Consider the following 23,542-nt stretch of genomic DNA (forward strand, 5'->3'; position numbering starts at 1 on the left):
CGTCCCCCTTGAAAAAAATCCTGCCGGCGCTCAGTGATTCAGAAACACTAAAAAATTTGGCCAAAATATAGTTTTTTGAGTAGCGTTATTTCAATAATGTTATTAGCAAACTATTTTCTACAGTTTCTTATGATTCTAATGGTAAAAAAAAATAAATACTGAAATAATAGATTTAAACATTAATATACGTTTGAAATTGATCGAAAACAGCTTTTTTTTATCATGAAAATTTTATCATTATTAAAACTTAATTTTCTCCCTATATACAAAGTTTTTTATTTTAGTTTTTATAACATGCAAAGATAATAGATAATTCTATTTTAATTTATAAAAAAAATTTAAATATGTATTTACACAAGTTGTAAAAAATCCATTTAAAAAATGCTTTTTTAACGATTTTAAACTGTTTATATGGTGCTAGGACTTTTTACCTTAGACTTCCTTCACAAAGCCAATTCTTTTTTTAAAGAGAGTTTGTATCATTCTATAAGAAACCAAAAAAGTTAGCTGCCCCAACTTGCCCCATTTGGAAATAATGTAGTTTTAAAAAGTTCATTTTATAGAAAAAATTAGCAACTTTCATGTTTTGAGAGTTTTTCCTGACACGTCTGAACAAAACTTTTTAATTTTATTTTATTCTAGTACACAGCTTATGTAGTTATCTATGTTGTAGAATATATATATATATATATATATATATATATATATATATATATATATATATATATATATATATATATATATATATATATATATATATATATATATATATATTTATACAAGCATACAAAAGTTAAAATAATTTATCTCTCTTTTTAGTTTAAAATGAATATAAAGTTTACTAAACATCAGCTTTATTTAGTTATTAAATCAGAGTTTTCATTGATAAAAATAAATTGCTTCAAAATTTACTTTTTGATTACATTTTGGAAGTTAATCAGACAGACTTGCGTTCTTCTAAACAATATAGAAGTATACTAAAAGTAATGGAAAATTTTATTCAAAACTTAAAAAAGAAACTTTATAATCATAATCGACAATGTGATTGCTTTGAAATTAAAGAAGCAAGTTGGCTTCAATCAGATCTATTTATTCTAGAAAAATTAGAAGAACATTCTATTGCGTCAACTTTTAATAACATAACATATCAAAATGAAAAGAAAACACCTGGAAGAAAATGCCTTGAATGGGAACAATAAAGCAGCAGAACAAAAAGAAGAAAGAGTGAAAAAATGGGAAATCTCATTACAAGTGATCCAATAAAATCAACTATAATAATTTCTCAAGATAGAAGTAAAGTTAAAACAATTCAATTATCAAAAAGCGCTCTAGAACTTGTTAAAAAATCAAATAAAAATACCATTGATGAAATACAAAGTGATAATGAAACTGATAATGAGTACAATGAATATGACAAGGAAAACGAAGATGAAGAAAATTATGAATTAGTTACTGAGGAAATAGATTACGAAGATGTATTTGAACATAATAAATAAGGCGATGCTGATTTATTTTTAAGCTTATTTTTCAATTTAGGTGAAATTTAAAACGTATAGATCATGTTAACTAATTATTTTTATAATTTTTCATTTGGTTTTCAAAACGATAATTAGTTTAAAACTTAATTAGTTAAAATTACTCAGGGGCAAGGTGGTGGAGAGGGGGGCCCAGTAAAATTTGCTACCCCCTGACCATACTTAACCATTTTTAAAATATTTTGAGTCTTCTTTCCTTGTCTACTTTTTTTACATCTTAGAGTAAATTTTCAGCAATTTTGAATAAATATTTTTGACAAAATTAATTTTGGCCTAATTTTAAGTTGTTCCTGATCATTGTGCGGCGCCCATGATCACAAATTTAAAAAAACTTGGATGAACTATAAAAGAAACATAGGACACAAAAATATGGAGCAAAGCTATAACCTGCTGTGGTAAATTTTAATTTAAACAAAAATTAACGTTTATATCATTTGTTATACAAATGTATTTATATTATGGTTTTTTTTGTAAATGAAATAAATTAATATAAATGGGTTATTTTGATTACCTCACACTTGTCCAAAATGGGAAATAATTACTCCGAAGCTTCCCGAAAAAACCCTTTGGAGCGAAGTATCTACATATGTTCCTGATTAGAAAAATGAAAAAAATGAAATCCTTCATGACCGTCCGAGCGAGAAATTTTAGTTTTAAAATGTAAGAAATTGCGACAAAAAATATTTTTTTGCAATCAAAAGAAAACACATTTTTTATTCACTAAACATTGATCTACACTACATAACAGATCCCTGATGCATGGGTAAGTCACTAAAATGTTTAAAAAACTTCAAAATCAAAAGTAAAATGATTGTTTAGCAAGTTTAATTTTGATTTTTTTTAAAATGATTTAACAATTGTCCACTGTAGATTGCTTTTATTCTTTTTATTCTATGAACACATAACAAAGAAATAATGTGAGAAAACAATGTGAGAAAACAATGTACTCTTTAAAAAATTGAGTTGGGGGCAGCTTTAATGTTAGTTAGTCAAGCTTTTTTGAAAAACTAAAACATAAATAAACTGAAACAAAGAGACGATGTTTTCTTGATAACTTTGCATTAAAGACGCTTGCTGTTGAAATCTACTATGCAACTCAGCAACTTTTCTGGATAGTCTGGATGACCCAGAGGCCTTTTGTATCTCTCCCAGTGGGTTCGGAAACTGTGATGAAGGGCTTCTGTTGTCTGTTCGCTGAATGGTCCAAGAGACTTTTTGTGACGATCAATGAAATCCTTGACATGAAAGAAGACAGTGTGGACTTTTGGACTCACACTTACTTTTGGCAAGGAGAGGAAAGCCAGTTGAAATTGGTCAATTTTCTTTGAGTAGTTTGAATCCAGATGATTTCCAAAGCAGGCATTCACAACTGCATCAAACTTTCTCAAAGTGTCGATGAATGGAAAAACATGAAAAGCTGAACAATTCTCTGCTTGTCTTTGAAGAAGGTCAACATTTTTGAGGAGTTTGCGGCATTCATTCCCAGCAAACTGCCCTCCGTGAAAAGGCTGTTCTTTGATATGAAGAGCTTTAGGCCATTCTTCAGCCTCAGGCCAGGAGTCCTTTAGTGCCTTGAACAGATGGTTCACTACACCGAGAAGGAGATGTAGCTCCATTGGTGGTATGATGTCAAGAACAAGTGCATTGTCAGAAAAATCCAAGAGGGGCTCATGCACCACATTCTGAAATTGTTTAGCCTTTTTCATGTCTAAACCAGCTGCTTTAAATGAGGCATAAGATCTTCTGATGGATCCAAAGGTTCGAAAGTTACCATTCTGTGATAACCTATTGTGGTCAATGTCACACCATGTGCAAGGGTGTGAGCTGGCATGTGACTGAAGCCCACAAACAAGGTTTGCCACCTTCAGGTCACTTGAAAGAAGAAAGTCAACTCGCTCAGAGAAGATGAGAGATAGTATTGTTCTCAAATTCTCATAGTTTTCTGGTACATCCTCTGCTACAGCAACAAGAAGTTGAGATTTCACACCACTGTCTTTTGCTGCAAAAGATGTAAGTGTCTTCTTGTCTGGTGGAGCTTGAACTTGAGAAATCAATTCATCTTCTTGAATCCCAAGGCTAACCTTGAGGAAACCACCACCACCGTCAATTCCAAGCTTGACTATGTGCTCTTTATACACTTGTCTTTTGAGCAAGACATCATTGAGAAGTTCAGAGAGATTCTTGCAGTGAACCACAATTTGTTTCTTTGTCTGAGACTTTTCATGTGTCACAGTTATGTTTGTGTGAGTGAAATGTTCAGATAGTTGTGTACCTATTTAATGGAATTTTGCCCGGAATTGAGGTTCAACAACTCTGGCTTGTGCAACATGGTTCAATGTTGAGGCCAATTTTTTGACGCTTGCATTAGACAGCCCTGTGTTTGTCTGAATGTTTGCAAGGTCTTGGGCTTTTAGAACTACTTCATCACCAAAGAGTCTTTTTGCACTTGCTGCACCTGTATTAAATACATTGCTATGAGTAGGAGCAAATTTTTCACATAAACAACCAAGTTTTCTTTATGGAAAGTAAAGTTTAGATTTGAACTGCAAATTTTATTTGTTAAAGGTTTTTTCTTTTGTAAAAGACAAAGACAATGACAAAGTTTTAATTACTATCAGATAAAAGATTTGCAAGTTACTGTTACCTGGAGTAATTGGCAAAGGTCGCCCACCACCACTTTGTGCTATTCTTAGGGTTCCATGAGGAGAAGCCTCTTTAGATGAAATGACTGCTGAAGCAATCTGTTCACTGACTTTGGAATCTTTTGATGCCAACATCTTTATGTTATGCCTGAATGTGAACTGATTGCATTGATGAGGTACTCCTCTTCCAATTAAGGAGAGGCAATCAGAACATCTTCTTTGGTCTTGGGATGGTAAAGGCTGTTGTGGCATTTCAAATGGGTGCTTTTGCAATGCTTTCAGGTGTCCAATTTTGCAAATGATGCAATCACACTGCTGTCCTCTTGTCTCAGGCCTAGGGATGACAGATGAGAAATCAAAAATGGGAGGGACAGAGACATTCTCACCATTTTTCTTTCTCCTCAGAAGCAGTCTGCAAGAACCACACATTCCAAGTGGGACTCGTGTGTCACAAAAGTCAACATCCTGAGAAATCAGACTCTTGACTTGGTCTTTAAGAAAACTTGTTAGCTCCCTAGAACATTTTTTCATACAGAGGAGACAAACTGACTTCCGACAGTCTTCATGATTTTTTGCTGAGTTTGGCATTTTTGAGTTGTACATTCCACGAATGAAAACATGAATATGTCATTAAAATGCCTTTTCCCGAAATTTGGTTCAATATTTTATTAGGGATGTGCCACTAATACTTAAGAACTGATTTTTTCATCAAATTTTGAAAAAAAAAATTAAAATTTTTTTTGGCAAAAATCTTATTTTTTAAACTGAAATTTCTCGCTCGGACGGTCATGAAGGATTTCATTTTTTTCATTTTTCTAATCAGGAACATATGTAGATACTCCGCTCCAAAGGGTTTTTTCGGGAAGCTTCGGAGTAGTTATTTCCAATTTTGGACAAGTGTGACCTTAATGGCTGGCTTTATTAAAACTTTGGAAGAAAAAAAGCCACAAGTTATGCGTTTTAATTTTGAAAAATATAGATATTTAGCACTTAGTTCAGATTTTTCTGACCAATATATATTGTGTTTACTAATGGATATGGTTGATTAAATGTAAAAAAATCAGGAGTGGGGAGAGTTTCCACCTGAGGGTCAATTTGGAGAACAGTGCTGCTTCACTTTTTCTTTACAGAATTTTTGTGAAGTTAGACATCTAGATAATATATACAATTGGGAAAGATTAATTTGTAAAACCGGTAAAGATAGCCAAAACGACATATTTACTTGACTTGAAGATTTATAATATATTTGAACTAAAATTTGGCATTCAAAAAAACCCTTAGTTTTTACACCGTATTTGGAAGACAATAATACAATTTCTGTGCCAGGTGAGTAAATTCTGTTTTGGTAATTTCAAAATATTTTTATTTTTAAGTAATTTAGTGTGAATTTAGATTATCTTTACCGCGATTAAATAAAAAATATATAATGTCAAAAGAAAATGAACCTACCGGGGCGGTTGTATTAATGAACGACACAAAATCCCGGGGTCAATTGAACCGATACAATTGAGCCCAGGATATCATTTTTAATATTTGTTATGGTTTATTTGCATTCGAACTGATAAAATATATTTTTTTTCCCGGGGTCAATTGAACTAATACAACTGAGCCCAGGATATCATTTTTAATATTTGTTATGGTTTATTTGCATTCGAACTGATAAAATATATATTTTTTATGTTCCTAGTGGTTCGTACCTCTGTATTTTACTTGTAGGTAACGAAGTATACAGGTTTCATATTTTAAATTTTTCCAATCCCAATCTTCGCAAGAATCTGCCTACAATGATGTAGTCAAAGAGAGAGTTTCTAATAGAAAAGCTGCACAAAAGCATGGTTTTTGCTATGCGTCATTACAAAGGTATATATTAAAAAGAAAAACATCAAACGAACCTGTAAATGTTGGTTACCAAGGATGAAACAAAGTTTTTACTGCTGACCACGAAATTTCTATGAAGAAATATGTAATGAAGGCAGTTGATATATACTACGGATTTTTGCCGCGGGAAATAAGAAGACTGGCATATAAAATGCCATCTATATATGAGCTCAATATGCCGTTACAATGGAAAAATAACAAATGTGCAGGAGAAGATTGGTTCAGCGGTTTCATTAAACGACATCCGTAATTGTCAATAAGATGCGCCCAAACCACCAGCTTAGCAAGAGCTACAAGCTTCAATGAAGCAAATGTGAAGTTATACTTTGAAAATTACGAAGGTTCTAGACAAACACAAATTTGAACCAATAGACATATACAACGTAGATGAAACCGGTGTGATGACGGTACAGAAACCATGTAAAATTGTGACGATCTTGTCGTCACAATTTTACATGGTTTCTATACCATCATGACACCGGTTTCATTACCGAATTTTAACAATTCGTCCTTCCAGTGTTTAGTTCAGCTGGATTTTTTTTTACCAACTATAGAACTAGATTGACAGACAGCCATCTCTATGCCCTGGTTTTTTTCAGAAGTCACTTTAAAATCGTAAACAGTTACAAAAAATAAATAGAAAAATAGAAAAGTGTAAATAGCTGTTTTTATTTTCCCTGATGAAGATTTTCCCTGGATTTTCCCGCTATCCCGGGAATGGAAAAAGTCTGGGAAATCGCAAACCCTAGAAGTGATACAATTGTCAGAAAACAGGCTACAAATTTTTGCAGGTGATCCAATATCGTCCACGTCAACAGTTTTTAATCCTAAAAGCGTTTGCCCATTCTTGAAAGCTCCACCTGGAAAGGAAAGCACAAGAGGAAAAAAGAAAAGAAGTCGGCAGTGTACACAGATACACCCGAAAAGGAAAAAATCAGAATGGAAAACCGTGAAAAGGTCATGAAAATGGATAAAAACAAAACAAAACATGCAGCTAAAAAAGAAAAGTAAGGGAAAATATTGACAGCGATGGCGATAGACACGAATGTTTATGCTTAATTTGTTTGACGCCTTTCTATAAAAGTAAACATAAAGAAAAGTGGGTTCAGTGCATGGGCTGCGAAAATTGGGCACATGAGGATTGTGCACATCAAATCGATTATGATTGCAAAAATTGTGAATCTAAATAAAAATTTGTTACTTTATGTAATTTTGATAAGAAGTTTCTAAATACTTTTTATGTTACGGGATCATTGTGATTTATTTTTGTTTATTTAGTAAGTAATGTAGTAGAGCCAATTTCAATGTTAATCTTTATTCTTAAATTATAGGTTTCGATGTCGTTTTTTGTTTTTGTGATTGACTGTATATTTTCTTTATTACCTTTTTTGATATTTTTTGAGATGTTGTTTTTCATTTGTAAATGTCATAACAGAGAGTTTATTTTTTGGATACAAAAATACTTAAATTGGTTAAGTGTCTCGTTTTTTTTTTTAATTTTCTTCATAATACTTTTACACTTCAAAATATTTTTGTTAATTGTTAAGTGAAATAATTCACATTTACATATTTTTTAGAATTTATTGATTTTTTTCATTTGTTGCATTGTCTTGTGGGTATAAAAACATAATATATTGGACCTCGTTTGCTTTACTGTTCTATTAATAAAAAAGATTAATAGAAAATGTCTTTAAATGAATGTCCCTATGGAAAGAGCAGTAATTTCTTAATAGCCTGCCGTGATACAATCGACCCCTAGAGGTGATTCAACCGCCCCGGGGTCCGGGACGGTTGTACCACTTTCCCATTTTGTGAATTTTGTTCTATTTCTCAGTTATTAATGTTTTGAAATCCGTCATAGTACATTCATTTAATAGCTGAATATATTAACTATACAGATACGCTGTTGCTTTTTGTGTATGTTGAATAGTCTCAAGGTAATTCCGGTGTCGTACAAATTTATTTCCCCCATAAATTTATTTCCGAGTCGCACGCCGATTGGCTTAAGAGGTCCGCCCGAAAACTTAAGAACACCCATATTAACTTACCAACAACACCCATAAATTTAATTCCGATATTGATTGAAAGTTTATAAATAAATAAATTGGCATATTCTGATATACTATTTTTACATTTATTCTTGAACAATGCCTAAGATCAATGTTAAAACTCAAGAGTTACGTCTTGAAGAGATTAGGCAATACGTAAGAGGGTAAGTATGCAAACACTGTTTCGAACAGTGAAAAACGAGGGGTATGATTAGCTGCAAAGAATTTTACAGGAATAGGCAAGTCAGTACTTATAACTTAATATTTGAGAACTTTCCATTCAATTTAAAATATTCAGTTTTAAGTTAAAGCTTTTATATGTTTGAATTATATTTAAAAAATGGTTAAATTTTCAGATGGACGTTTGTACTATAATAGAGATGAATCTCTACGACTTGTCTTATATAGTCAAGAAGAAAGAAGGAGGGTTCTCAAAGAATGCCATAATGATGCTGGTGGGGCACATCAAGGAATAGTAAGAACACAAATTAAAGTTAAAGCTTTATACTATTGGATGTCAATTACATCTGATGTGGAAGCATGGGTTAAGTACATGTTTATTACTTGTTTTTTACGTAGGTTACCTGTTTATTTTTCTAATAATATCAAGAAAATAAACATGTAACCTACATTAATAATATACACTTTAAGTTTTATAAATTATATTTTTCTAATTAAATAATAGATAGTCTATATTATAGATCAAGACATGTAAACAATCCCACTGAGAAAAATGAGCTCTTCAAAGAGCTCTTCAAAGAGCTCTTTTTATAGCAATTACTGTTAAAAGAGCTCTTTGAAGAGCTCATTTTTCTCAGTGGGATGTCAGTCATTTGAAAAAATAAAAACAATTGCACCACAACTACACCCAATTCAGGTTTCTGAAAGATGGGCAGTTTTAGGACTTGATCTAATTGGTCCATTTACAGAAACATTAAATGGCAATAAATATGTTTTAACAATAACAGATTTATTTACAAAATGAATTGTTGCTAGGGCATTGCCTGAAAAATCTGCTGTTGCTTTAGCTACTGTTTTGGTTAACACTTTTCATATGTATGGTCCACCAAAAAAAGTAATCAGTGATCAAGGAAGAGAATTTGTAAATGAGGTAAATGCTAAAAGGTTTTCTAAAACTTTCATCTTCTTTGTGGTAGTTAAATTCTTTTATTAATTATTTTTAATTTTTTTTGTTATACAGCTTAATCATAAAATTTTTTAATTAATGGGTATTAAACATTCTGTGACATCAGCATACCATCCTCAAAGTAATGGTCAAGATGAACGCACAATTCAATCTTTTAAGCGTGCTTTAAGCAAGTATACTAGTAATGAGATGAATGACTGGGATAGGTTTGATAGTCTTTATAATTTTAACTCATTTTCTCTTAAATGTACAATTTCATTTATTATTATTTTCTTTTTTGATGATTTATATTAGTTACACATCTGCAATTGCTTATGGACTGAACATATCATGCCAGAAATCTACAAAGATGACTCCATTTTATCTTATGTATTTAAGACACCCTCCAGGTATTGAAGTGATAAATGTTCAGAATGAGACTGATGATAGTTTAACTAGTAGTTTTTCTGAAAAAATATATGACTTTGCAGTAGAAAAGCTAGTTAATGATTGTAAAGCTGTAGAGAAAAAAGTTAGAGAAAATATAAAAGTTGCTCAAGAAAAGCAGTGCAAGCAACACATGAAAAAAGTTTCAAAAAAAGGTGTAAAGATGTTTACATTTATAGCTAATGATCAAGTGATGAAGTTAAATGCTAGAAAGTGTGGTCGCAAAGGTGAGCCTTTATCTAAGGAGTGGTGGGGACCATATATTCTTACTGCTTTAAATGTGAAAGGTCAATGCACTTTAAAAAACCTTAAGGGTGAAATTTTAAAGACAAAAGTAAACGTTTCTCAGCTTAAACCTTATTATCCATGTCAAGACATAGAAACTAATATTCAACATCAAGAAGCAACTCGTTTAGATTTGTCATTCAGTAGTTACCCAGAAACAAATTTAGTCCAAAAGACTAGATCTAGTCAAACAATGTTATTACAAAATCAGTCAGATATTAAAAACATTGACCATATTCATTCTTATTCACCCAAAAATAGCATTACAGTTAGTTTATCTGTGTTTGAGAGTATTTTGAATCAAAACATGTTAATAGATATTGAAATTAATGCTGCTCAAGCAATATTAAGAAATCAATTTCCTGCTATTCAAGGTATGCAAGACACTTTATTAGGAACTAATCTTATGTTCAGCAAACAGTCACAGGAGATGCTACAAATTTTGCATGACGGATCCCTTCACTGGCTATTGGTTAGCACCCATGGTTGCAGTGATAGAGTTATTAAAATTTATGACTCAATGAAGAAACAAATGCCAACTTTGCATGTACAAAACCAAATTGTTTCAATTATATTGTTTTCTAAAAATACAGTTATGTGTCTATAACAACCATGTCAGCAACAAATTGGAGGAATTGACTGTGGTTTATTTGCAATTGCATTTGCAGTAGATATTTCTATGGGAGAAAATGTTGCATCCATTTCGTACAATCAATCTGCGATGTGCCAGCATTTGCATAATTGCTTTAAAGCGAAGTATTTTACATCATTTCCAAGATCATATTTGGAAAAGACAGTTCATAAATGTGAAAGTAGTTCTACAATTTTTAATGTTTGTTAATGTGGATTGTCTGATAATATGTAGATTGTTGTGTAGATTGTCTAATAAAAGATTATAAGTTCAGTATAGATTAAAAAGTTATGCAGTTTAATAGCTGTAAAAATTATTTTCATGTTTCTTGTGAATCAGTGGCAGAAGCTTAAAAAATTAGTGCATGGAAATGTCTGTTTTGTATTATTTAATAATTAACTTTTAATATAGCTTCAGATTATTTTAGTTTTCTACTAATTAGACAAGATGCTGGTGTTTAGTAATTTTAATAAATCAGTGTAGCCTGAACGTATGGCACCTGGCATCCCCTAATACATAGTCTATGAATGGATCTATACTTTTTCATTATCATTTTTATATATCTTTTTTTATTTCAGGTATTAATGTGAGGATTTGTCAAATCAAACATTAAGGGATCGACTTATATTAATGTTTTAATGGTAAAATGTGTTATGCATCAGGAATTAAGTTATTTTGATTTATTTTTACCATAGGGCATACCAGATGTATTTTATTTTGTTTATTGTTGCAAGGTTTTATCAGAGCATGCTGAAAGTTAGACTTTTGCTTCTGTGGATATTGATGCCTTCAGAAGACAAGATTAAACCTGTTTGAAGAATCTACATTTTCTATCTATGATGTCAATGCTGTATGGTAAATACAAAAGATGCGTCTTGTTTGGATTAGGCAGTCACAATCATAACGAAAAAGGCTTTTTTCATAGCCACAATTCTGTTAAAAACATTATTAAGCATATGGGAAAAAAAGTATTAATGAAAAATTTTAGTGAGAAATTTCAATTTACCTTTTGTACTAAAACTTTTTCAGTTACCTGCTGGATAAGCAGATTTTTTCGTTTTTCAAAGTTATATGAACTTTGAAGTATATGAAGTATATGAACTTACAAAGTATATGAACTTTGATTTATATTTATGGTAGGTGAACGAAGTGAATTACTTGATTCATATTTCATGAATCAGGCATCAGACCTAGAAGATTTTAATGACACGCTCGTTCAATACTTTTTGTTCTTTTTTTTTTAGGGGGATAGAAAAGGCAGCAGTGGCCGTAAAAAAGAAATCCACACTGTCAGTTTTGTAGATTTTGTTATGTAAAATATGTTTTGTTAGTTTAAATTTTTTGGAAAAAAGCTCTTGTATTATAATTGTGTATTCACTTATGTTTTTTGAACGTTAAAGTCACAAAAAGCTCAAGAATATTTGTGATTACTAAATTTCGCTCAAATCATAACAAACATCTTTTGAACGTTTAAAAGAAATTCTGAACGTCTTGTGAACGTTCAAAGACGTCGTTTCCGGACCAAATGTCAGCTAGGATATCAGGATCAACTTTATACGCATATGGAACTTAATCACCCAAAGAGGACATCGTTGAGCGTCTTTACTTGCATGCGTTTAGAACGCGTCCAAAACGTTAATTATACGTTTTTGTACGTTCCCGTGCTGGCTAAGTTGTAATACTAGCCTTTTTGTCGATCCGGTCATATAATAATACATTTCAGATAAGTTAAATTGTTATTGATTTATTTTCTTATAATTAAAGTCCTGCATTACGTTCGTTCAATTACGTCTGATTACGTTAATTACGTTAAACGTAATTAACATAATTGACGAACAAAACGAACTCAGCCTTACGTTTATTTCGTTAAAAAATTAAACGGAATTTTTCAAGTTATGTTTCGTACGTAATTAAACGAAATTAACGGAATTGTAAAGAATTTGTTAAAATTTAAGATTATGACATAAAATACTGCATTATGGTTGCTCAATTCTGTTAATTAAGTAATAATTGATTAATATTTGGATAAGGATCTGTATCATCCCCAGTGCTATAAAAATAATGGTAATGAAATTACATTAATCTCTTCTTTTGACTGTAATGAGATTAAGTATTTATTTTGTTAATTTCATTATAGAATGTAGTTAACCATAACTAATATAAATAACAAAACTCAGTTCGTCTTGCAGTATTACAATACCAACTAAATAAACCTTATAATTCATCATCAATATAATTATTTTGGCATTATTATTTTAGTAATGCAAGCAGATAAAATTTTTATGACCAAACATATATTATACAAAAATGTAACATAATAAGTTTCCAAATATAATTTATTAAAACTAAACAAAATGAATCTTGCTTAAAAGAAATATTTTGCATTATTTATTACAAAAGAAGGCACACATTGGAAATTTAACTATTAATTTTTTATTACACAAAAATACTGAAGGAATACTTTGATTACCAAAAATTAGTAAAACATGAAATATCCTACTTGTGATTCTGACACGTTGTAATGAAACTGAAGGCTTCCTTTCATTTTATCAACATTCATTTTGTCAACAATAAACAAAACTATGATTAAGTCAACATAAAAATAAAACTATACTTTCGTTGACATAAAAATAAAACTATTACTTTGTCAACATAAAGATATAAAACTATTATTTAGTTGACATAAATATAACATATCATATAACGTCCCAGCCAGCACACAACGTTGAAACAACGTTGAAATAACGTTGATCAACGTCGATCAACGTTATTTCAACGTTGTTTCAACGTTGTGTGCTTGCTGAGGTAACACATCATTTCATCAACAAATAAAAAGGTAATTTGTCTACAATCTTTTACTAAACTAACCAGACCAAATTTAACCTAACAATTCACTGAACTCCACTGGCAACTCTTTAGGTTAGGTTAAGTTACTTTGAGTAAAAGAATGTCAACAAAATGAATCTTTTATGTGTTTGTAAACAAAATGATTCTGTTGACAAAACTATTGTCAAAAAAATGATAGGGTGCCAAACTGAACTGTTGAGTTATGTAACAATGTATATAGGTCAACTCTGGCATTAAGGGTCTGTGTGAAATTCCAAAAAAATGAGATGTTAAAATTGACCCAAAATACAGTCTTCAAGCGTAAGTGACTCATTATCAGTATTCCTGATAACTATAGGCTACATCAATGCCATATTTTAAGACTTATTTTTTGAAAGATTTTGAAAATACTAGAAAAATACCAAAAGTTTAGAAAAAATATACAATGTGAAAAAAATGCTTAAAATTGACATTTTTTAAGGTCACTTTTCTGCAGCCATTCTTAAGCTTTGCTCTTCTTCAGTCTCAAGAACCTTGATCTGTTTCAATTTGTCCAAATTTTCTCTAATAAACACAATCATGTGAACATTTTCTGAATCGAGGTTAGATCTTCTGTCACTGATAATTCTTCCAGAGGCTGAAAAAACACGTTCTGAAGTTGCAGATGTAGCAGGGATGTGGTAGATTTTACGCACAAGTTTGCTAAGATGAGGAAAATGTATTTCATTTTTTTCCCACCATTTCAAAGGTTCTTTCTCACAAGCATCTGTCAATGGCATAGCCAAGAATTTTTCAATCTCCTGTGACACATCACTGCATTTTTTGGTTGCGTTGTGGATATCAGAAGAGATCTCAAAAACAAGCTGCTGGGCTTCATTCATTTCATCAAAATTTGGTGGAAGTTCTTTTGCTTTATCTGTACTGATATTTGTTTCCTCGGAGAATAATTCAGTTGCATTTTTCACTGTTTGATCAAAAGTCTTCAACTTTTTTAAAATTGCTCCTTTGTAGTAGGGATCCAGAAGATGAGCCAAGCAATATAGTTTGTTATCTGTTCCACCAGAAGGAATTTTCTTTTCTAGCTGTTCAAGCAAAGCAGTAGCAAGTTTGCAGGCTTCTGACAAAAATTTTCGACCTTTTAATTCTTTTTCTGTCTTTATCTTGATGAGCCTCTCTCGAATAATGAAAATTTGTACAAGAACTTCGTGAATGGTAGGAACTTTGTCTGACTCAAACTTTTTAGATGCTTCAAGGAACATGCTCAACAAAAATTGAACATCAGCCATTAGCTCAAATTCCTGTTCGTTCGGAATTTTTTCTGAAAAATCAGCCTCAGAATTCTTGAGATGGAGAAGTGGTGTTTTCAACTGCAGGATTGAATCCAACGAGACAATTAGAGTTCCATCTAGTGACAACTGGTGGAATTATTTTTCGGTAAGTAACATCAAGCTGCTTACATGCTTTGGAGATTGCCTCATCTGTTTTTGTAGACTGATGAACAAAAGATGACAGATTGGTTGCACATTTGATGAGTTCTTTGGAAGTTTTGAGTGAATCGACTGCTTTAGATAATACAAGATTTAACATGTGGTCAATGCAAAGTAATGATTCGTTGATTTGATCTGCTTTTGATGATCCTGATTTCATGTTGGTAGCACAGTCACAGTGTTTGGAAAGTTCCTTTTAAAAAGGATCTCGTTCCGTTCCCCGTTCATTTCGTAAAAAAAGAACTCGTTCCAATTCCTCGTTCATTAATCAAAAAAGGAACTTGTTGCACGTTCCTCAAAAAATAGAACTCGTTCCTACTTCGTTCCTTTTTTTAAACTTATTTTTACATAGTAAATGATATTACTTATAGCACATTTAATACAAAATAAGAGATCTATTGTTTCGCTAAGCAGGCGCTTTTTTATAGTGCTTTGCTTAATCATTACTTTTAAAAAGTGTTTTAATATTTCTGGTGTACTGCCGGCCTAGTCTGCCTCTGCATGTACATTATACATATAAAATTGATATACTAATTTCAGCTCGGAAGTATGAGCATTATAAAACTGTTACTGGAAAATAAAGATTTAGAAAACAAGTAAAAAGTATAAAGAGAAAGAAAATTTTAGACACCAACTTTATTTTGTTTCAATAAAACTAATTTTTCAAATAGAGAGTCACACAATGTGTCTTTTTTCAGTCATCACATTAGACCCTGTCGAAAAAAGCCGTTCAACCGGAGCACTCGACGGAAGAGGTGTGTTAAGTTCTAAAAAAACTTTTAATACTGCTGGGTATAATAATAACACAGTTAACTCTTTTGACTGTGATTTTAAATATAACTCCAACTCCTCAATACCAGAACTTGTAATTAAGTTGTTTTCAACTGGTAAACAGAAAAAGTCTTCTTTAGATGAACCTGTTGCTATATGTGAAGAGGATTCGATTTCACAAGATGTAGAACTAAGATCCACATTTTCAAACAAAGACTTTAACCAGGCTTCTGCTGTGAAACGTTTGACACCATCAAGCCATGATAATTTAAAACGCGGTATTAAACAAGATGCTAATATTAGTTCTTTTTTTTCCCAAATAGAACTAAATCGAGTTTTAATTGAAGTTCTTACTGTGTTGACAAGTGGACCACAAAAGTTCATATTTTTCTGTTGCAAAATAATTAACTTTTTATCCAAAGCATAAAGTGTCGGCAACAAATAACCCATGAACATTGATTCTTCTCCTTGTAAAAAGTCTAAAGATTGGGCAAGAGGAGTCATTACTTCACAGTATTCATGAATTAATTGAATTTCTTGATTTGTGAATCTTTGTATTTCGCAGAAATCCATTATATTGCTCATTTTGTAATGTCCATTAGAGTCTAAAAAAATATTTTTAATTTGTAATAAGCTATCATAGGTACAGTTCCATCTTGTTTTGTTTGGCGTTTTTAAATAAACCTCTAATATATTGTGAATTTTTTCAGCAACTCTATTTGATATATTTTGTTTACTCCATAATGATGAACACTTGCCCATTGCTTTCCTATAAATTTTCTTAAAATTAGTTTCTGAAGCCTGTACCATTTTCTCAACATCATTTTTTGCTATTAAGTCTAGTGTATGACTAGCACATCTAAAATGTTGTGGTAACTGAACAAATAAGTCATTCTCTTCTTGTTCATGACTACTTTTGTCCAAAATTTCATATAAATTTATATTCTCATCACATAAATTGTCATTGTCATTATCTTCATCATCATCATTGCTATCTTCCTCATTCTCTGAATTTTTTGAAATTGGATATGATTTAAAAGCTTTTACAAAATTCGAACCACTGTCTGTTGTTCTAGCAACTATCTTGTTTTGTATTTTATAGGTTGTATGAATCTTATACAAAACATTAGCCAGAACAGTATATGTTTGTCTTCCTTTTAAGCGACTACATGCTAAAGATACTGAATGACGCCGGAGAGTCTTTTGATCTATCCAATGACAAGTCACCCCAATATAACCTCTTTTACCTTTACTCCAACAGTCAGCTGTGGTTGCAACATACATAACATCTCCAAGTGTTGAAGTAATATCTTCAATCATTGATAAATACAGATTATTAATACGTAGTTTTAAAGTTTTACTACAAATAATCTTCAGGTCTTTAGGAAGGCCTAACTTCACCAAATTCACAAATGATGGTTTATCAACTATATTTAAGGGTTGTGTTTCACTAACAATAAAATTTACAACCAGTTGATCTAAACTTTTTTGATTTAATTTAAATTGCTCATTTCCTTTATCGGTTCCATATTTCTCAAGAGTAGACTGCACCACTCCTTTTTTCACATTCTCTGATGAACTTAATTTTTTCTTTTTAACAAAAGCATTTTTTTTACCTTCATTTATAGCTTTTTCAAAAGCAACCATTTTGAATGGGTGAATTCTCTAGTAAAAAAAGAAAAATTTTAAATTATTAGTTTTTATTAATAAGTAAATCAAACTTGAAACCTCATCAAATTCAAAGAATTACATTCTTTATTCAACATGGTGTAATTATTGAATTTACATGTGTACCAATATATGCACCTATTCAAGTTTCTTAATGTTTACAATAATTTCTTTTTTGCATGCGCTTGTATAAGGTACATAGAACGATACTATGCATGCTAAGTATGTATTTTATTTCATACATAATTCAAAGTAAGTAAACTGAATTAAATTCAAAACAGTAGGAAACACTAACACTTATTTACCTTAATATGTCGTTTTAGATTAGATGATGTATTTTTAGCTGTACTTATTTATTTTCCTAAAGGGCCACACAAAACACATTTTGCATTTATATTATTGCCATTTATTCCATTGAATACAAAAAATGATTCTAAACCGCTCCAAGGCAAACGTTCATCTAAGAGAAAATGAAAACATTACATAGTGTTAAGCATGAGAAATTTTGTTGCATAGACTTGTGACTTTAGTTAAGCCAAGGACGTTAGCTAATAATATTACTTTAAAAATAACAAACTTAAGTCAATGCACTACAAATTAGATAAAAAGTAACAGCATATTTTATAAAAACTTACCACTAACTTCAGTATTATTATTACATGCGCAATTGCTAACATTTTCAATAACTGAAACATCACTGACAATATCAGTAATCGGATTCATTTTGCTAACTAAAACCACGTGAAATAAAACTGCATTAAAAAGTCCTTTTATTTTATGTTTATTTATTTTACGCGGTTTTGGTTCGGATTAAGTTAGCCACATGTACTAATTTTTAAACTATCAGAATTAATTCAAAAACTAGTACATTTGGCCAACTGAATCCGAACTTAGATAGGAGATTATCAAAATACAAATCATTTTCTTTTTGAACTTTAAAAACAACTATTGCAAAAAGCAAAATTATAAATTTTTAAGGAACTATTACTTTTCGTTCACGTTCCTTCAAAAAAAGAATCCGTTCTCCTTCCTCGTTCCATTATTTTAAAAGGAACCAGTTCCAAGCTTCGTTCCTCATAAAAGGAACTAGATCCAGGAACTCGTTCCTTTTGGAATGCGTTCTTCCAAACACTGCAAAGTCATGTACCACTACACGCAAGCAGTCTTGTGAAAGTGCAAGTTCAGTGATTGAATCATCGAGCTTTTTACCAATAGCTTGTCCAGTGTGAGGAGATGGAAATGGCTTACAAGCTAAAATGATCCTCTGGAGCTCAAAATTCTCATCAATGAAATGAAGTGAAATGCTGATGTAGGCTTCATTATTTCTAGATGTTCACAAGTCTGTTGTAAAGGATACTCCAGAAGTTGTTGGTAAAATGTTAGCAAGTTGAGATGAAAGATGTTTCTTCACTTCTTCATAGAGTAGTGGGAGTTTCTGTCTTGAAAAGGTTGTTGCTGATTTCAGTTAATGACGTGGAAGATACTTTGAACAAAAGGATTTGAAACCCTCAGACTGAACAAATGTGAATGGAAGATCACATTCTACCAACAGCTTCATTAGGTCCAAGTCAAACTCTAGTTGTCTCTGGTCAAACAAGGAATACTTAGAGCGAAAAAAATTCATGCTTGAGTGGCATGGGACAGGATGAAACTTATTAAGGCTTCTGGCAAGTTTTGACTTTTTTGGATCAGGTGGAAGAAATCCTTCACTTTGTAAAGAGGTTGTAGAATTTTTTGACGTTGAAACTTCTGCTTCTAAATCTTCAGCTTCTTTAGTGGCTTCACATAAATCAGCTTCGTCATTTAGTTCTTCCATTTTTCGTTGAGTCTATTGTTTTATCATTTCTGTAAACTTGCTTTGATGCTGAGTTCGTAGATGAGTCCTCATGGCAGCTGTAGAACCATTTTTTCTTCTGCAAATTGCATTTGGACAGTGCTTACATTTCACTCTTGGAATACCGTCACTGTCAGCACTGTATATTTCAAAGTGGTCCCAGAGGACCACATTTCTCTTGTTTTTCGGTCCTTTGTTCATTTTGAAGGAGTGATAAATTCGCAAGTTAAAAATTTAAATCACAGCACATTTTTATCTCTGAAGTAAACAAAGTTTAACATTTATATCTGTGAATATTTGTTTATTGAAAAATTTCTCTTTATATCTGTGAATATTTGTTTATAGAAAAATCACTCAACCTCTCCTCTGTTAGTTTTGTTAGTTACGTCAATTACGTTTAGTTACGTTCGTGGACAAAATTAACAAAACTAAAATTTAATTACGTTTCGATACGTTCGTACAATGAACGTAATTTCTATGATTACGTACCGTTACGTTCGTTTAGTTACGTTCGAGATAATGCAGGACTTTACTTATAATCCGTGTTAAAGGTTGCTCACAGCTGGTAAAGTTTAATATTATGAGAATATTTCAAAGGCACGGTTAAAAGTACTCAAACGCTCGGACTAAGTAATTCCAATTCGGCTCCTTTTGGCAGTATTGGTACAATAAATTTAAGAAAATATAGAAAAAATTGAAATACCAGTAAAAAAAGTAAACAAAATCAGCCCCAAAAATCTATGGGCTCAGGTATTTTGCGCTCCCCCTCTAGATCTCCTTATATATTTGAGTGACTAGTTTACTATTGAGTTAAAAAATTCTGCGATAAAATTACCTTCTTTAACTCGCAAATAAATAAAAAAATAATTTTTTTTTTCTGCAAATTTTTTTCCGCTACGGAAATAAATTTATATCGGGAAACAATTTTATGCGCAAGCCGCATAATTTTATTTCCTTAGTAACTGAAACTTGCGCCACGGAAATAAATTTATGGGGGAAATAAATTTGTACGACACCGGCTCAAAGTTAAACTGATGTATTCGACCCCGGTCTACCCTATCTATATTCATATATATATATATATATATATATATATATATATATATATATATATATATATATATATATATATATATATATATATATAATGGAAAAAAATAAGTCTCACCGGAAAAATTACGGCAAAATATCGATAAAAAAATTTTAACCAGTATTGAAGTTACTTTAAATCTCGGTATACACAGAAACTCTCGGCATTCCGATGACACTTTTTTTCCAATATCATATCGGAATGACAACGTTACGGAAACGATTCGCAGACGCTAAATATATGATATATTAGGATGGTAACTTTTTTGATTTTTTTTTAGAAAATGTGACAGCCATTGTCCTATAATATGAAAGTTGAAATGAGAAAATATATATTTATTTTTGGTTTTCATTTCAAAAATATCACCCACCAAAAAATATAAGATTTCTTGTTTGTGTAATAATGTTATTGAAAGTGAAGTAACATGTTATGTCATAAATGTTACTGAATATAAAGCGTAAATTGAGGCTCTCAGGAGTTTTGCCATTGAAAGATTGGATAAAATATATTGAAGGCTTAAAAAGGCTCTCAGCAAAAATACTGCTGCGCTGGTTGTCAATTGTCGACGGTTCTATATTCTAATGGGTATCAAAACACTTTTTAGCATCCTCATAATTTTGAACACTTTCTGCCACCTTAGCATAAGAGATTTCTTGAAAATGGTGATCTGAAGACCAAATGTCCAGCCAAATTCCACAAATAAATAAAACAAATGTGCTGCAATCGATTTCTCGTTTGAGGAAATAAAAGCCAGGATAGCATAGATTTCACGTGAATTCCACCGTGCATTTCTCAAATTTGGCAGTCCACGAAATTTAATGTACGGAAATTTTCAATTTCCGAGGAAATAGCAAAAAGGCATATCCCAGTTCCAAAAGAAACAAAATGCCATTTCTCCATGTAATAATAGAGAGATTCAATCTTGTCGGTCTCTGCACAACTTTTGTTTGTAACATTTAATGTGAATAAAAATTGGTAATCTACTTTTTAAACTAGGTTTAGAATACTTTTGGAAATGTAAGAAAGTATTACATGTCTTAGGTGGTAGATGTTTGGAATGGGGAGTCCATTTGCAACTGCTTCAGTATAGATAGCCTCCCATGCCCGGATTTTTTGAAGATCGGTAACCTTTACTGTTTTTAAACCGTCTGTGAACTTGCCACCAAATCTTTCCATTAAAACATCTTTGCATTGTCTAATCCACTCTGTCAAAAGAATTTTTTGTGACAACTCAATAACACTCGAACTAATTAGCCATCTTTTTTCTGTTCCCTTGGATAAAAAATATTAAAAGCACATTAAACATAATATACTAAGTGTGGAAATGGTATTATGTATAGGGTCAACACAGACAGACAACAATAACAATAAAAGATAACTCTGCTTTAGTATCATGATAATTATTTAACATGACATAGTAATTTCAAAAGTGACTTTAAAATGACTGTTTAATTGCTGCTGTGTGCCTGTCTTTGTTATACCTTAGAAAAAGTAATTTTTTATATTGGAAATTCTATGATATATAATTGTCAGAGGTGGGCACTTCCGATAAAGATGGCTAAGTAGTCCGATATTCCGCTAGTATCGGACTAAGAAAAAAATATCGGATTACCAGACTAACATATTATTCGGACTTCGACTATCGGACTGGCCATATTAGATATCCAATATTCCGATAACTAACGGGCTAAGCAAAAAGTAGCTGACTATCGAACCGTTCAAATTTTGTATTTTTGTCTTCCTGATTTTTATTCATGAAATAAATGATTTTTTCTTTGAACAAGTGCAGATTCAAATTCACGATCACGCATATCTCCTCTGCTTTTTATAAGTGGAAAAACGCCTTTACAAACCTCAGGGAACTATGATTTTGAATGTGCATCTGCACACAGCGAAACAATTGTTTTGCTGTGTGCAGATGCACAGTCAAAATCAAATTTAATGAAATGTTTTGATATTTGTTAAAACCGCATTACAAGGATAGGCATCAAATGCCTATTCTTGTAATGCGGTTGCTGCCTGGTTTCTTGGGCTACAGGCAGAGAACAGAGAAATTTTCAATCGCCTTATGTTAAGAAGTTTAAATTTTTTATGAGGGCAGCAGAGAAAATTCACATTCTATATTGCTAGCAATATAGGATGCATGCTTTAAACGTAATATATTTTCTTAACATTGGCTAGAGTCTTGTAAAGGTATAACATTTATCTTATTTTTTGAGATATTTATTAATAGAACAACCTTGTCTGTGCATGAATGTAGGAACAGCTGACAGGTTTCCTAAACATGTCCGCCTGTTTCTTACAAAATCTGTATTTGAAAAAGAAAAGCATGGCGCTGCATTTTATCAGTTTAAAAAGTAACTTGGCTTGAACTTGTTAAATTGTGTGCACATGCTCGGTTTTCTTCGTAATACCGTCATGAATCCATTTCAAGCAAACAGAGCTTATGACTATGATTGCGTAATACAATTTCTAACCGGTTTTTTTTCTTGAAAACCCGAGATTTTTCACGAAAAACCGGTTTTTTGATCTTGAAAAACCCTCCTATTTTTCTAGCACGAGATTTTTCTTTAATCAATTTCGAAAGAATAGTTAAACAATCCGAATAATGAAGTGATGCATTTGCAACTCTTTAGCTATTGAGTTGTAACTTCTATTAGAATATTATTATTATTTATATTAGTTGTAACTTTTATTAGAATATTATTATTGTTTGTATTAGTTGTACCTTCTATTAAAAATATTTGTGCACAATTTTTTCTCTGATTTCTTCTTCCTTTTTCATTTTTAAACATATTTTAATTTATTGGGAAAAACTAAAACATTATTTTGAAATCACAACATGTTATATACACAATACAGACTTAAATAAAAATTGATTAATACAATTATTGAAGAAAAAGACGTATTCAATATTTAGCATTTATTTTGTTTACACATTTAAGTATTTCATTTAGCCAATTACAGAATATCGAAAAAACTATAATTATATTAATTTTTTTATTATTTGAAATAGATAATTTAACAACAAGTTTTCAATGGAACATTACGCATTCAAATCAGATTATTGATAAATTTTCAAGCCTACTTGATTCTTTTACCAGAGGATAAGAAAAGTAACACTCACTAAGGTTCTTCAGGTTATAAGGCCCATCAGGTAATAAGTACCTTTTAAACTAAAACCGTGTATTTTTTCACTTAATCACATTCTTTAAAATGAGAAATTCTTTTATTTCATGAAAATGCAGTTTTTATCAAAGTTGATCACGGGTAG

The 23,542-nt window shown here is 31.3% G+C and overlaps 1 protein-coding gene, 1 long non-coding RNA gene and 1 pseudogene across 3 annotated transcripts; all 3 read right to left on the bottom strand.

The window, feature by feature from the left end:
- Window positions 1-2,042: 2,042 nt before the first annotated feature.
- On the bottom strand, window positions 2,043-4,765 carry LOC149885898 (uncharacterized). The gene is made up of 2 exons (XM_090094290.1): window positions 4,180-4,765; window positions 2,043-3,807 (listed from the first exon to the last, which is right to left on the bottom strand). The coding sequence occupies exons 1-2, from the start codon at window positions 4,763-4,765 to the stop codon at window positions 2,597-2,599; spliced, it is 1,797 nt and encodes a 598-aa protein (XP_089950416.1). The 3' UTR covers window positions 2,043-2,596.
- Window positions 4,766-15,526: 10,761 nt separating this feature from the next.
- Window positions 15,527-17,786, bottom strand: LOC149885899 (uncharacterized; annotated as a pseudogene). The gene is made up of 2 exons (XR_016454475.1): window positions 17,650-17,786; window positions 15,527-17,341 (listed from the first exon to the last, which is right to left on the bottom strand). The product of XR_016454475.1 is annotated as an uncharacterized LOC149885899 (transcript).
- On the bottom strand, window positions 17,667-18,106 carry LOC149885900 (uncharacterized). The gene is made up of 2 exons (XR_016454476.1): window positions 17,980-18,106; window positions 17,667-17,804 (listed from the first exon to the last, which is right to left on the bottom strand). It is a non-coding gene; the product is annotated as an uncharacterized LOC149885900 (long non-coding RNA).
- Window positions 18,107-23,542: the final 5,436 nt, after the last annotated feature.

Source organism: Hydra viridissima, unplaced genomic scaffold, assembly GCF_058129835.1.
Source record: "Hydra viridissima isolate aposymbiotic clone 2 unplaced genomic scaffold, HvirCarnegie_v1 scaffold_7, whole genome shotgun sequence".
NCBI lineage: Eukaryota > Metazoa > Cnidaria > Hydrozoa > Anthoathecata > Hydridae > Hydra > Hydra viridissima.